Below are 15,215 nucleotides of genomic sequence, written 5' to 3' on the forward strand. Positions count from 1 at the left end.
GGAGTCTGGCTCCTTTTACTGGAGAAGTGTGTTTAAAAACCCAGGATCCGGGTGCTGGGTGCGCTTGTTGCTACTAGGTTGTGCCAGGTTGTGACTGCTTCTAGGCTCCCTCTGGAGACACATATCTATATCTATATGTGTATATATATCTCTTCCTGTAAAAAATTATTATGGAAATTTCCAGCATATACAGAAGTACAAATTCTAAGTATCTATCACATAGCTTGAACAGTTATCAGCTAGTGACCAATCTTGGTTTCACTTATATGGCCCCTCCCCATTTCTCACCCCAGCACCCCCAATTATTTATTTATTTTAAAATGAGGACCTGAATGAGGCCATGACTTTATTTTTAGTTTCTGAAATAATTATATATATTTAAGGTGTACAATGTGATAATTTGATACACATATACATAATGAAATGATTACTTCAGTCAAGCTGATTAAGATGTCTTTTTCTCACAGTTGCCTTTTTTTTTTTGTGAGAACGTCTGAAATTTGCTCTCAGCAGATTTCCAGTACACCCCTGATTATTTGATGTAAATCTAAGTAACTGTTATTTCAGTTATATTTTAGTCTTTATCTCTGAGAAAAAGGACTCCTTTAAATAAATTTTTTTGTTTTTTATTTTTAAATTTTAAAATTAAGGTATAATAGATACAGTAGAAAGTATGCAAGGATAGAGCTTGTGAATTTTTATAAATGTATATAGCTGTGTAATCATCATGCAGATTGAGATGTAGGACATTTCCAGTGCCTTAGAATGCTCCCTAATCACTTACGGATAATTTTTGTAAGAACCCCTAAAAAACAAACATAACCACAATACCATTGTAACACCTAAAAAATTAACAATAATTTAAAAAAATCAAGTATCCAGTCATTTGCCCTTGATAGGTTCCCCTTTCACCTCAGCACTCTCCCCTCCCCTGCAATGTATTGATTGAAGAGACAGAAGCTCTGAGTGTGTTAGTTGCTTGTTCTGTAGTTGCCTGGGTTTTGCTGAGAGCATCCCTTTGGTGTTAATATGTTTCTCAGTGGCTTTCTTCGTGGAAATTTGTCTCTCACATTCTGCTTGGCTAATTCCAGCAGTAATGGGCAGTGATTCTGTCTTTGAAGAAATTTCATCAGTAAGATGGTTTCACCAAAGATATAATATTATCCCTGGTATATGATTAAAGTTCTCCTGCATGGCTCTGCTAGCTAGGTCTAGACGATTTCTTCAAAACTTTTGTATCTTTTCTAGTATCCACATCCTTTGGAAAAACGGAATAACCTTGTAAATAGGAGAGAAATTTGTTGTTTTTGTCTTTGTTTTCCTCTCTTCTAGAGGTTAAATGACCAGGACAGTTGTAAGACAGTATAATTAGCTAGTAAACCTTTTTAGTGTTGTTTCATTGCTGTGTCAAAATCATCTGCATACAGGGCTAGCTATGGTTAAAGTTCTGGCTGAAGGATCTGCAGTATAGAAAAAAGGATTAAGCTATAAAAGTGATTAGTCTTAGTTCTGTTTGATGTGCTAAGTTATCCTTTTCTCTTTTTGTATTGTAGATCAGCTTGAACGAGTCTTTTTACGACTTGGCCATGCTGAAACAGATGAACAATTACAGAATATTATATCTAAATTCCTTCCTCCTGTTTTGCTCAAGCTGTCCAGCACCCAAGAAGGAGTACGTAAAAAGGTAAGCATGCTGGGACAGTTGGGGGAATTAAATAGTGAATAAATGGATGTATTTTATGAAGTGAGTTTTCTGTTCCCATTATTGAAATCTAGCTTCATGATCCCAATTAGGCTTTTCAAAATGGACAGTAAGTCTAGGACCAGCTTCCACGATTTAAAAGTACCTTTTGTATGCTTAGCACAGCTGCATTTAGCTCCAGCTGTACACTTGGCATCAGTACTGGATGACATAATTGAGATATTTATTCTGGAATGTATGGAGGTCTGATTTAAAATCTATGCCCTTGAGTCCAATATGAAAGTCAGGTGGTAATGGGTCAAAAATATTCTTTAATCATTGGCTGACAGTGAATATGGCCTTAATTAAAAGTAAGCAAAAGAAATGTTTTTAAAAGCAAGATACTGTTGTACAGCTCCTGTTTTAGAATTTTTTGAAGAACTGTTAGTAAAAGCTGGGTAACTGTCACATCAAGAGTTTCTTTTTTAACCTAATGTTCTGCATGGAACATTTGGGTGCTTCACCTTTAAAATAATTCATTTGTCTTCTCGTGTATTTATACTAGACCTTTGGGTTTTTGAGCTATCATCAGGTTTCAATCCTTGAGCCACTGTAATTGATTGGCAGTGACCTTCCCGGAGGTCTGCCCTGAGAGGGATTCTGAGGCCTGATTTGAGTTCAGTGGAGAAAGAGTATCTTTAAGAATGTCTGTTATATTTACAGGAAGGAATAGGGCATTCTTGTCACGTATTTGACATGCCTGTTGTTAATACTGCTTTGCTAAGATAGATAACGTGTTTGATCACGTCATTCTCCTATTTAAAACTCTTCTATGGCCTTTTCTTACCCTAAGAATAACTAGGTATAAAAGGCCTTCATGTGTTGGTTTCTGTTTCCTTATTTAGCTTCATCAGTCTCATCATTTATTTGGCAGATATTTACTGGGTACCTTCTATATGCCAGGTGTTAGGAATACGTTGGTGAAGGAAAGAAACGTCTACTTGGGGAGATGAGTATTAAACAATAAGGCAAAGAGTATAGAGTTAAAATGGCAATAAATGCTAAGATGGCAAAGGATTGTATGAAAGAATATATTTGGGGACTTGATTTAAATTAAGTATAGGGTGTAAGGGAGGTGTGTAGGAAGTAGCCAGGCATAGAGATGGGGAGACCACTAAAGGCAGAGAAGGCCCTGTGTAGAGATTCTGAGCCCGAACTGAGTATAAAACCTTCAGGGAGCTGAACAAGGCCACAGAGATGCACCCTGTGCACCAGAGGAAGAGTGATAGGAGTTCAGGCATGGGGATTCCAGCGGCAGCCATTTGAAAGGGTATTGGTGGCAGTGACATAATCATTCTGGCTGTGGGGTGGAGAAAGACTTGCAGTGGCGCAGAGGAGAGTAAACAGAAGGAAGTTTTTGCATTAGTCCAGGCCTCTCGGCTGAGTATTTTCAGTAGGGTTTTTTTCTTTTTTTTTAAACTTATTTACTTAGGAGTTTTATGTTTCCTTGTATTTTATCTTCTGTAGAAAATCATTCGTCTCTAACCATCTACTTTATATGTTCAGTTGTATATTATTCACGTCTATCATACTATTATTCTTAATATTCTGTTACCATTCAAGTGGAGAAATTCCATTCTTGTTTCTAATTTTTTTGTTCCTACCAAAGGTTTGCTTTTTTTAATGGGCCAATTTAAAAGGAAAAAGAGCTTTTACATTAATTTTTTCAAGTGTATTTTTCTTCTATTTTTATTCAAATTACTCCTTTTTTTGTTTTCCTTTGATATGTTTTTCTCACATAAGATTTCAGTTCGTAAAGTACGTAATGGTAAAGGTCATTATGTGCCAGGAAAAATGCTAATCACTTAAATACTCACAAGATTATGTGAGGTGTAGGTGTTATTTCCATTTTATAGATGGAGCTGAGGCTTGGAATGATTAAGTGACTTCATTAAGGTCAGATAACAGAAAAACAGAACTGAAAATGACCTCAGTTTCCGGATTTCTCTTTGATTACTATTTTGGTTATACCCCATAGTTACACTGGTGAGCAGTATTAGGTTATTTTATTTTTGACCTAATAATTAGTTTATAAGAACATTGTTTTTGGTTTTAAAATAGTGTAAAATTTGTCTGGTTTTACTGCATTCTGATTTGAAACCACAGTGAGCAAATGTTCTAGTCTTTTAAAGCATATTATTTCTGATGTTCATAAAAACTATTCATAAGATTAAAAAAAATTTCCTATTGGTGGAATATGGAGCTCAGTGTGTGGATAGGCCACTCAACACTGCTCTCATTTCTCAAGAAACCTATCTTCCAGTCCTGTTGTAAATTAATAGTGAATTACAATCTCCTGCTGCTGTTGTAGTTTTTCTGATTTTCCTTTTAGTTTTAATAGTTTGACCTTGATGCGCTTTTTTTTAAGTGTCCTTATTTATTTATTTATTTTTAACATCTTTCTTGGAGTATAATTGCTTTACAATGGTGTGTTAGTTGCTGCTGTATAACAAAGTGAATCAGCTATATGCATACATATATCTGCATATCTCCTCCCTCTTGCGCCTCCTTGATGTGTTTTGATGCACAAGTTTAAGGTCTTGTGTTTCTTAGTAATTTGTATTGTATTACTTACTTTTCTTTTTTTTAATTTTATTTTATTTATTTATTTTTTTACTTACTTTTCTTATCTTTCAAATCTCATTTAAGATTTCTTTCCCCAATACCTCTATCATCTAAGACTAGTATTGTAGCCAGTGTTTTCCTTTGGTGTAAGTTAGATTGAGGAATCTTTGCCCCAGCCAGCAATCTTAACCTTATTTACTTTAGCTGCATATCTTCATCAATGTAACTGAGATGTCACATTTTTTTTGAGGTTTGGATTGAGGGCATGTACATCAGTTCCAGTTATTAACCTTTCTCATCACTTGATCTGTTCTCATTCTTTCCATCTCTCCCTCTTCTCCCTTCTCTCCTCTTCCTGCCACACATTTTCTGTTTAAGAGTTTGATAACCTATATTCTGTTTTAATATAATGATTAATCAAGCAATTCTATCCACATTCTTAACATTTCAGTCATCAATTTGTATCTAAGTAAACAAGATGTTTTACTCAGTTACCCATCAAGTAAATTATTTTATCTTGTTCAGATTTCTTCCTTCTCCCCCTTCCCTTATATTTCTTACTAGAAATAGTAATTACCTTCTTATTTCTTCGTTTTTTCATTTATATTTATTTTTCATGTTGTCCTTTATTTATCTATTTATTTTTTAAACATCTTTATCGTAGTATAATTGCTTTACAATGGTGTGTTAGTTTCTGCTTTATAACAAAGTGAATCAGCTCTATATTTACGTATATCCCCATATTTCTTATTATTTCTTACTAGGTTTTTCCCTAGAAATTTTCCTTTGATTTTCTTCTCATATTCCAAATAATGCTGACTTTGATCTATTGGTGAAATTTTCTAAACTTTTTACAAAAAGCTTGAAGGAAATATACGAAAATGTGTTTACTGTGATGAGTCGTACAGATGATTTTTTAAAAACAACTTTGAATCCCATGGAATATTATGCAACTACTACAAAGAATGAGTTAGGTCTAAATTAAGAAGCTTATATATTTTTAACTGGAAACAAAGCAGACTCTGTGCTAACGTGAATGACATATAGCTCATTTTTGTAAAAAGTAAACAAGTAAAATCTAAAGATATAGCTAGTGGGAATCAGCAGCATAGCACAGAGAGATCAGCTTGTGGTTTGCGATGACCTGGAGGGGTGGGATAGGGAGGATGGGAGGGAGGCTTAAGATGGAGGGGATATGGGGACATATGTATGCATGTGGCTGATTCACTTTGTTGTACAGCAGAAACTAACACAGTATTGTGAAGCAATTATACTCCAATAAAGATCTATTTAAAAAAAAAGATATAAATATGTTTGCAGAAATTTTTGTGGATACAGAGAAAGATGTGAAGATGAACACCGAAGTATTAATACTGGTGTCTTCGAGTGGCTATGAATGGACTAGGGAAAAGGGATAATTATGATTTTTCACTTAATTTATTGTAATAAATGTGTTTTTCTATTATAATTTGAAAAAGCAAGAAAATAGAATAAAGAGAGATATAATCATTGTGAACTTGTATATTTAATTTATATTGTAAAATACTAATTTTGTTTGCTTTTTTTACATATCAGATTTCTCTTGGTAAAGGGGTTTTGTTGTTAAGTAAGTTTGAAAGCTTCTGGAATAAGGGAAAAGAGATCTAACAGCTGAGACACCTGTTTACATTCTAAGCAGTATGCTAGACTCTGACATATCCTTCCATTTAATCCTCATAATAGCCTGTGAAATGTTATCATTTGATTTCTGCAAATGGGGGAAAGTGATTCAGAAAATGATAATAGTGCAAAGCATTAAATGCCTATGTGGACATTGTCTCAGTTCATTACAACTCATCTAACAGCTCTGTGGGGTATAGGTGCTCATGTTATTCCCATCTTATCTAGGAAGAAACTGAGGCTCAGAGAAGTTAAATAAATTGCTTTGTGTCACATGACTAACAAGCGACTTTACACATGAGAGATAATTCCAAGACTAAATGATTTCTGCCAGGCTTTGCCTTCACCTGATGGCGAACACGTTCATTCTTTAGCTTATGTGTGAAAGTGAATTCAGTACATGAGGGGTCAGTGAATGAAAGTTGAGGATAAAAGAATGTCTGAAAGCAATAACATAATTTTGCCTGCATGTTATTTTGACTCCAGGTAGTAGAGGCTCGATGTGTGTTTCCTTTTTATTTGTTTTGAAGTATAGATACTCGGTCAGACTTTTATTTACTTTGAAATATAGCTACCTGGTCAGACTTTCATGATTTCTACAGTCCTGTACTCATACTAATACCTCTTGCAAGTAGAACCAATATGATAATTGGGAGTTTTGGTTATTATATAATTGTTAATAAAACAAAGGATGTAGATATTGATCACAAATCTAGAATGCAGTTACAATTATTAGACCTTTTTTTACCATATAAAATAAGACTGTCGTGAAAGCAGAGTATTTTTTAATAAAAGCTTACATATAAATAATTTCAGTATGTAAAATTTTGTAGTCAGTGACACTAGGGATTAATCTAGTATTGACTTTCAGTTCTGTAATTTTAGGGCTCCTGACTGTCAGTTTCATAATGTTTGTTAGGCTTAAGCAGGATACCTGTAGAGTAGCAGCTGATAATTTGTGGATAAATTGGGTGAAAGAGAAATGTTTTATTTTTGATTTATTTATTTTTTGGCTGCCCCGCGTGGCTTGTGGGATCTTAGTTCTCCGACCAGGGATCGGCCACTGGCCCATGACAGTGAAAGCGCCGAGTCTTAACCACTGGACTGCCAGGGAATTCCCAAGAGACATAAGTTTTAGACTTCTACTGACATATCACTATTTTAAGGAAAATGAGATATGTTATGTAGAATTCTCTTTTACAGTGAACCTTGTATATTCTGACTTCTTAGAATAGGTAAAAATTAAAAACTGACCACTGCTGGTGGGAGTGTAAATTAGTACAACCACTTTGGAAAACTGTTTGGAAATGTTCTGAGGCTTACCATATGTATACTTCATGACCAGGCATTTCCAGTCCTGGGTTTGTATACAACAGAACTGTGTGTATCTGTGCACCAGAAGACACAGCTAAGAATGTTCATAGCATTATTCGTAATGGTCCAAACTGGAAATAATCTTATGTCTATCATGATATAGCAGAATGGATAAGTTCTGTTTTTTTCCTACTAGAGCAGTGAAAGTGAACAACAACATGGATGAATCTCAGATATAATATAGAATGAAAAACACAGGAGTTCATCCTATTTGTTCCATTTATATAAATTTAAATATGGCGTTAGAAGTCAGGAAGAGGGGTTAGTCAGTGGGGTGCAGGGCCTTTGTACTTCTGGTGGTTACAAAGGTGTGTTTACTTTGTGAAAATTTATTAAGCCATACATTCTCAATTTTGCACTTCAGCTATATGTTATACTTCAATTAAAAAGTTTACTAATGAGTAAATGAATATAAATGACTGAGTAATAAGGGGAACTGATAGGGACAAAATACTATATGCCCGAGGCTGGTAATTCTGTAGGCTTACTGACAGAGGTTAACTGTTGTCAGTTTAGCTGGGGGAGGGACTGGTTCAGCGGATTTCTTAATTTTTATGGGTTTATAGAGGATTGCAGGCAGTGGATAACCAAATATAGGAAATGAGTCAATATTTAAGGTGATAATATTGCTAGAAGAAAATTAAGTAGTTAATCTACTTAAAATTTAAAAAATTGTCATAAAAAAGAAAGTATGTAATTGTGGGCATGATTGTCTGCCACCATAAATAGTGATTTTCCATAGGATCCTTCTAGGAAGCAGCCTAGCTTAGATCATCAGAAGAGGGCTGTTTCCTTTAGCCTGGCTCCTCCTGATTTTTTCCCCTGTCATCCAGCTGAATCACAGGTCTGGACAGGCAGGAGGTTGGGTGAGGTATGTGTGGTCATGCAAGTTTCTAGGTCTTTGTAATGTTTGAGGGCTCCCGAGGGTGTCTCACAGTGACAGACACTTCAGCTGAATTAAGCTCAACTGTCAGTGTCTGATAATGTTAAAAATATGGATTCTGGAGTCAGATCTTGACTGTGCCACTTGCTGGCTCAGTAACTTGCTGGACAAGTTAACTTCACTTCCTGACCCTCTGCTTCCTCACAGGGTAAAATGGGAATGACAATAGCACCTCTCCAGTTGTTGTGAGAATCAGATGAGCTAAGGAATGCAAAGGGCTGTCCTGCGTGGAAACTGCTCAATAAATGTCAGCTATTTTACGATTATTCTTATCACTCATTTAACAAACATTGATTTTTAGATTTGTTGTTATTTTAAAAATTCACTTATTTCATGATTGCTGTAGATAACTTTGAACTTTTGCTGTTGCTGTGAACATCCCTACAGCTCTCCTTAATACTTGCTTTGAAGCTAGATCTCAAATTTCAGAAGTGATGGAGAGTAGTGTAAGCCTGGCCCTCTGGAATAGTCACTTTAAATTCTTGAGTCTTTAGGTGAGGCTTTCTAAAAATCCTGTATCTCAGTGCTCCTTTCTTAGCAAGATAATCCCACTTTCATTGTAAGCTTGGGGTCATTTGATGTAAACCTCTGTAGCTTCCTTTCCACCCATGGGTATTGTTGACTTATTCACCTCTATTTCTGTCTTTTCCCACTTAAAGGAGAGGAAGTTTGATATTACTTACTTAAAACTTTTTAGTAGAACCAGATGATCTTCAAAATAAAGTAAAAATTTCTCAGCATTTTACCCAAATCCTTCTGTAATCTAGGTCCTGCTTTTATCTCTTACCACTCTGTGTTTCAGTCAGATGCAGCACACCATGTTCTTTTAGACCTCTTATACCTTCTTATAACTGATCTTCTGCTTGGAATTTCATCTGCTCTTTGGGACTTAGTTTCCTGTCAGTTCCTCCCGGAAGTCCTCCTTGATCTTAGTAGATAACTTTTTCTTCCTGAAACTCTCAGTACCTTGTATATTTCTCTTGCTGTAGTGTTCACGTTGTATTTTAGTTAGTTTGGGCTGCTGTAACAGTATACCACAGACTGGATGACATAAACAGCATTTGTTTCTCACAGTGTTGGAGGCTGGAAGTCCGAGATCAGAGTGCCAGCGTGGTCAGGCTCTTCGTCGGGAACTTTTCATGGTGTACGGAGGGCTGTCTTCTTGCTTTATCCTCAGACGGCAGAGAGAGGAAGAACTCTGATACCTTCATCCCCTTAGAAGGGCACCCATCCCATCGTGGGCCCCCCCCCCCCCCACCGCGATCTCCTCCAAACCTGTTTACCTCTCAAAGCCGTCACAGTGGGGTTTAGGGCTTTAAAGTGTGAATTTTGGGAGACACAGACATTCAGTCTGTAGCATAGTGTGTTGCTATCATTTGTTCACAGGTCTTCTGGGAGACTGTGCCTCAGTGTAGGCCCATCTGGAATCTCAAGTTTAATTAACTAAAGGACATTGTAAAAATAAATTCACTACTAAAAATCTGGTGCATGGATTCTTGGGGATAACATTTTGGAACAAGATTTTAATATTGTATACTCCCTTTCTGGGATGTCAAATTTACCTCCTTTAAGAGAACAAAGTAGCTACTATTCATTAAAATAAGTAATATCTGAGAAATGAATTCGTTTTTAAGATATGATCAATAATTTCAGTTTATATCTTCCTGTATTTTAGGTAATGGAACTGTTGGTCCATCTGAATAAGCGTATAAAAAGCCGCCCCAAGATACAGCTCCCCGTAGAGACACTCTTGGTTCAGTACCAGGACCCTGCTGCAGTTTCCTTTGTCACAGTGAGTGTTATCTTGGAATATTTTCTGACTTACAGTAAGTTTTCTTTCATAACATGTATTAGATGCCATCAGTATATTGGCCAGCCTAGAATTTCACCTTAGACTAAATGAAATGTGAGGTGTTTTTCTTCAAAAGGACACACTGTTTTTCCACTCAGTATTGATCTGGAGGAAATGGTAGGAACAGGATAATGTATGGCCATTTACACAGGGCAAAGGAATGTCGGTGTAATGACTTGTCAGGTATGTTGATTTACAAAAAGAATGATTGATTCTTAGTAAAAGATTATGAGAGGTCAATCTGAATTAGAAAGAGAAGGTTATTTTAGTAATTGACCAGTTGGGAAATGGCAGCCTAGGATTTAACATGGGGTCTCCACTTAGCTTGAAAGGATTAATGTAACAAACTGGGAGAGCTGATACTGATGTGTAGTATGTAGGTTTAGGTAGGTCAAATGATTACTTTTTTCTTTTCAGTGAAAAGTAATTGCACATATGAGTACTTTATTTTCTCCCCAGCTTTATTGAGGCATAACTGACAAATAGAATTGTCTGTATTTAAAGTGTACAATATGATGATTTGATATACGTATAAGTGCTTTAGACTAGATCATGCTCTCTCATATGAAGCCCATCTTAAAAGTAAGCATTTTGAGTAATTGGGGCTGGAGTTCTTCCTGAGATATACTAGTTGGTCAAGCTGTAACAAACAGGTGATAAACATGAGGAAGGAGGATTCAATTTCTTTGTTATAACAAAGCTGCCTAGGTTATTAGTCATGTGTTTTTGTTGAAATCCTAGAGTATTTCTTTCATACTTACTTGACTTTCTCTTGTTGCATTAGAATTTTACTATAATTTATGTTAAGATGGGCTATCCTCGCCTACCAGTGGAAAAACAATGTGAGCTGGCTCCTACGCTTCTTACTGCCATGGAAGGGAAGCCTCAGCCCCAGCAGGACAGGTATGCTTTCCTCAGTTACCTTATTGCCCACCTGTGAGAGTCAACAGCTGCCATTCAAAAATAGATCCACACATTTGGTTTCACTTGGGCAAATACAAAGGCTTGAGTTGAGCTCTTTGAGTTGACGGTTCTGTGTTACCTCAACATTACTGTTTTGTTAATTTTATAAATTATAAAATTTCTTGTGAGCATATCAAAAAATGTGTAGAACTAACATTTTTCTCAATCTAAATGCATTTTTATTTCGGTTAGTTATTTTGAAGCAACTGATGTTCTGTGATTGCAGAAATTTGAGATCTAATATGCTTTTCATCAGACATTTCTTTCTTGGAGGATATAAAGTTTCAGAGCAGTTTTCTTAAGGAACTAATTACTCGTTTGTATTAATATGGGAATTGGAGAGGTGAAAAGGAATATCATCCTTAGTTTCTAGGCTTAGCTCAAAACTTCTGTATCCTAAGCCCTGTTGTAGTGACAACCATGAAAAGAAGTTGTGGAGGAAAGATGGATTTAAATCATGTTTTCACTTCACTTTTTAGAGCATAAACATTTTTAAAAGATTGTAATACAGATATTTACAAGTAAAATTAATAGACATCGTAAACACTGTTTGAAATTTTCATGTTTTAATAGCAACAGGTTTAGTGAAAGAAGAAAAGAATCTGTTACTTAAATTCACACAGTGGAAATTTAATATTGTATTCCAAATATTGACATGATTGATGTTTAATTTCTTTAGATTTAGAATGACTTTATTTTTAATTAAATGTGGAAAGGAAAAAAATGATTGACAGGACATGTTATAAGTTGAACTTTACCTAAGGTTTAATATTAAATCTCTTGTGGTAATAGATATTAACACTGAGCCCATATTATGTACATTTTTCTCAGGTGTTTTTGGTGATGAGCCAGATTGGCTAAATGTCACTTATTACTCAATATCCTGAGCTTTTAATAAGAAGGAAATAAGAATGAAGTCTAGGCCACTCCCTAGATTAGGACTTTGTAAATTAGTGGTATTGAAAATGAATGGCCCTTGCTACGATTGCTACTTTTTGTTATGTGATTTTTTTTTTTTTTTGGTTTTGTCTGTTATTTGCATGTATAAAAAACCTTATTTTTTAAATAGTTGCAATAAATGTAATTGTTTTTTCAGCTTAATGCATCTTTTAATACCAACCCTTTTTCACATGAAATACCCTGTTGAATCATCAAAATCAGCTTCTCCGTTTAACCTTGCTGAGAAACCAAAGACTGTGCAGCTGCTTTTGGACTTCATGCTAGATGTCCTTTTGATGCCTTATGGGTAAGTAAAAAAAAAATAAAAACAAAACAAAGCAACCTTGTTCTTGATTGCTTTTACTGTGTGCAGTCAAGTACTCTTTTCAGTGATTCAACTTTCACTTGAAAATGAATGTCTCAGATTTGTTTTGCTGCAGCCCTGACCTCTTCTAAACTGCAGCGCCGCTGCTTACTGACCTTATGGGTGTGGAGCTGCTGCTGTGCTTTCAGACTTGCCCCGTCCAAGCTGAAATCAGTCTTCCCAGTAAACATAGTTTCTCTTCTTTAACTACCATCAGTGCTGTGATGATTCTCTTAGCCTTGTAGGCGCTCAGTTATAAATTGCCTCTAGCTTTCTCTTCCTCGTTGCTGCAGTATCAGTTCCGTAAGACCTCCTTCCTCCTCCTCCATGTGTCCTGGAACCATTCCCACTGCTGCCATTCTAGTTTCGGCTCTTTTCAACTCTTTTCATCTCTTTTCATGACTTTCTCACCAGCTGCTCTTCTTCAAAACTTTCTACACTGCCACAGAGTTTCCTGATTTTTAAAACACAGATTTTATCAGTGACCCCTTAAAATCCCTGGGCTGTTATTTTCCAGTCATTACATGCACTCATGCATTTCATGTACTCTATATCTCCTTGCCTGTCTACATTTTAAGAGAAGACAGTTTTCTCTGCTTAGAATGCTTCCCCATCAAGAAAGAAAGAAGGAAAGAAAGAAAACAACAGAAAACGGCAGCCAGGAAAACCACTTTGAAAAAGCCTCACAAACTAGCTTAGAGGCCAGTTCTGTTGTCTCTGACTAACTCCCTGCCCTACGCACAGGACTCTCCCTTGTCCTCATAAGGCTAAGCACCCATCTGAAGTGCCACTTTGTGCTCTTATTGCGTTGTTGGCTTATCCCATCCTAATAGATTGGGAGCTCTTTGAAGTCAAGAGCTGTTTACTCTAGCTCTGGTTCCTGGCGTAGCGCCCACGTTGTCATCTGCTTCCAGCCTGCTCCTTTTCTAGGTTGTCCTGCTGCCAGAGAGATTCTTCTAACGTATTGCTTTCATTACATTTCTTCCCTGACCAAAAATGCAGTATACACTATGAGCGTGGCATGGGGGGCTCCACATCACCTGTCCCTCCATCCAGCCACGAGAGTTCACGCTGTACGATTTCTTTCCTCTCCTTTTTGCTCTCCTCCCACTCCTCTAATTTGGCAGCTTTATTTTCTGGACCTTCCACTACCTCTGTCGTATCATTTCTTACTTCCCTGCAGTTTCTTTGTCATCTGATAACATATCATATGCTGTTGCACTTGTTGTGTTGTTATTGTCTCAACTTGCTCCAGATGGCAGACACTCAGTCTTACACCTCCTGCTGTTCCTCTGTCTTGTGCTTAGGATGGTGTTTTGCACGATGTTAGCTGTTCAGTAGTTATTAATTGATTTACTTACTGCTGCCAGTCTTGCTATAACTGAGAAACAAATGAAAACCTCCTTTTATAGTTGTTGAATCAGGAGGCAGCCAGAACTGGCAGGTGATGATGGCTTTGGTAATTTAACTTTGAAATCCAAATTTAACTTAGGCACACAATGTACCCAAGCCAGTAGTTCCTCACATTTTTCTTACCAGTGAGAATTTGCCTTGTTTATATAAAAATATTAAAACGATTCTTTAACAGGTTTTTTAAAAAAAATTAGATGAATTTAGGAATGGAACAAATATGTTATATAGTAATGTGGAATAATTTACTATGCCATTAGGCTTCAGATGTTTTCTTTAATTTTTATTATAACAGGTATTTTATTTTAATATCCAGTCTGGTAATTTGTCAGCATAGAATTTTAGAGTTCAGAAGGACTTGAATTAATATTCATATCAAAATTTTCATTTTGTAGATGAGGAATGCTAGTTTAGTGGTTCAGAATGAATTTATCAGAAATCTCATTTTTAATCTATAGAAGCTAAAAAAGAAATGGGATAATAAATTAATAACTAGCTGCAAAGCTGTATGCTTTGAACATATAATGGAAAAAGCTGGTCCTTATTACGATTTTTTTCCTCTTTGGATCCTTTTGAATTTTTTCATTTTCGGGGTGTATGTGCTTGTATGGTAAGTGGTTTAGAGGTTTCAGTGAGTTTTTCTATTTTTTAAAAATAAATTAATTTTATTTATTTATTTTTGGCTGCATTGGGTCTTCGTTGCTGTGTACGGGCTTTCTCTAGTTGCAGTGAGCGGGGATTACTCTTCGTTGCGGTGTGCGGGCTTCTCATTGCTGTGGCTTCTCTTGTTGTGGAGCACAGGCTCTAGGTGCGTGGGCTTCAGTAGTTGTGGCACGCGGGCTCAGTAGTTGTGGCTCGTGGGCTCTAGAGCGCAGGCTCAGTAGTTGTGATGCATGGGCTTAGTTGCTCCGTGGCATGTGGGATCCTCCCGGACCAGAGCTCGGACCCATGTCCCCTGCATTGGCAGGTGTGTTCTTAACTACTGCGCCACTGGGGAAGCCCTCAGTGGGTTTTCTAATGCAGAAATATAAGGAGTTCAAGGAGAATTGAACAGAAATGAGAATGACTATAAATATTCTCTGCCTTGGGTATAAAACAGTAGTTCCCCCTCCACCCCATTACAGTCAGTAAACCTTTGTATTTGTCAACTAAAAACTTAAAATGTAGTGGGTCCATAGTGGCTTTTAGAACAATTATTTATAGATTGAGAGTGAACAGAATATTTATATTCATTGTTGGTAACTGTTACAGTTCATTTGTGACCAGGTTGAGCAGATGTACTCTAATGGTTAATTTGCTGAAGATGTAGATACCTTTTTTAGATAGTTCTAAAATTTTTCTTTATGATAAAATTTTAATTTCAAGTGTTCATTCTTCTAACAACATTCTGTGGGAGGAAAGTATA

General features: G+C 36.3%; 1 protein-coding gene across 6 annotated transcripts in view; it reads left to right on the top strand.

The window, feature by feature from the left end:
• ECPAS (Ecm29 proteasome adaptor and scaffold) overlaps positions 1–15,215 on the top strand; it is a 98,833-nt gene that overhangs the window by 25,271 nt on the left and 58,347 nt on the right. For all 6 annotated transcript variants that reach the window (XM_067743673.1, XM_067743674.1, XM_067743671.1 and 3 more), the window contains 4 exons: positions 1,554–1,684; positions 9,958–10,074; positions 10,919–11,037; positions 12,194–12,343. In XM_067743673.1, the coding sequence (XP_067599774.1) occupies positions 1,554–1,684; positions 9,958–10,074; positions 10,919–11,037; positions 12,194–12,343 (517 nt within the window). The remainder of the gene's footprint in view (positions 1–1,553; positions 1,685–9,957; positions 10,075–10,918; positions 11,038–12,193; positions 12,344–15,215) is intronic.

Source organism: Pseudorca crassidens, chromosome 7 (genome assembly GCF_039906515.1).
Source record: "Pseudorca crassidens isolate mPseCra1 chromosome 7, mPseCra1.hap1, whole genome shotgun sequence".
Taxonomy (NCBI): domain Eukaryota; kingdom Metazoa; phylum Chordata; class Mammalia; order Artiodactyla; family Delphinidae; genus Pseudorca; species Pseudorca crassidens.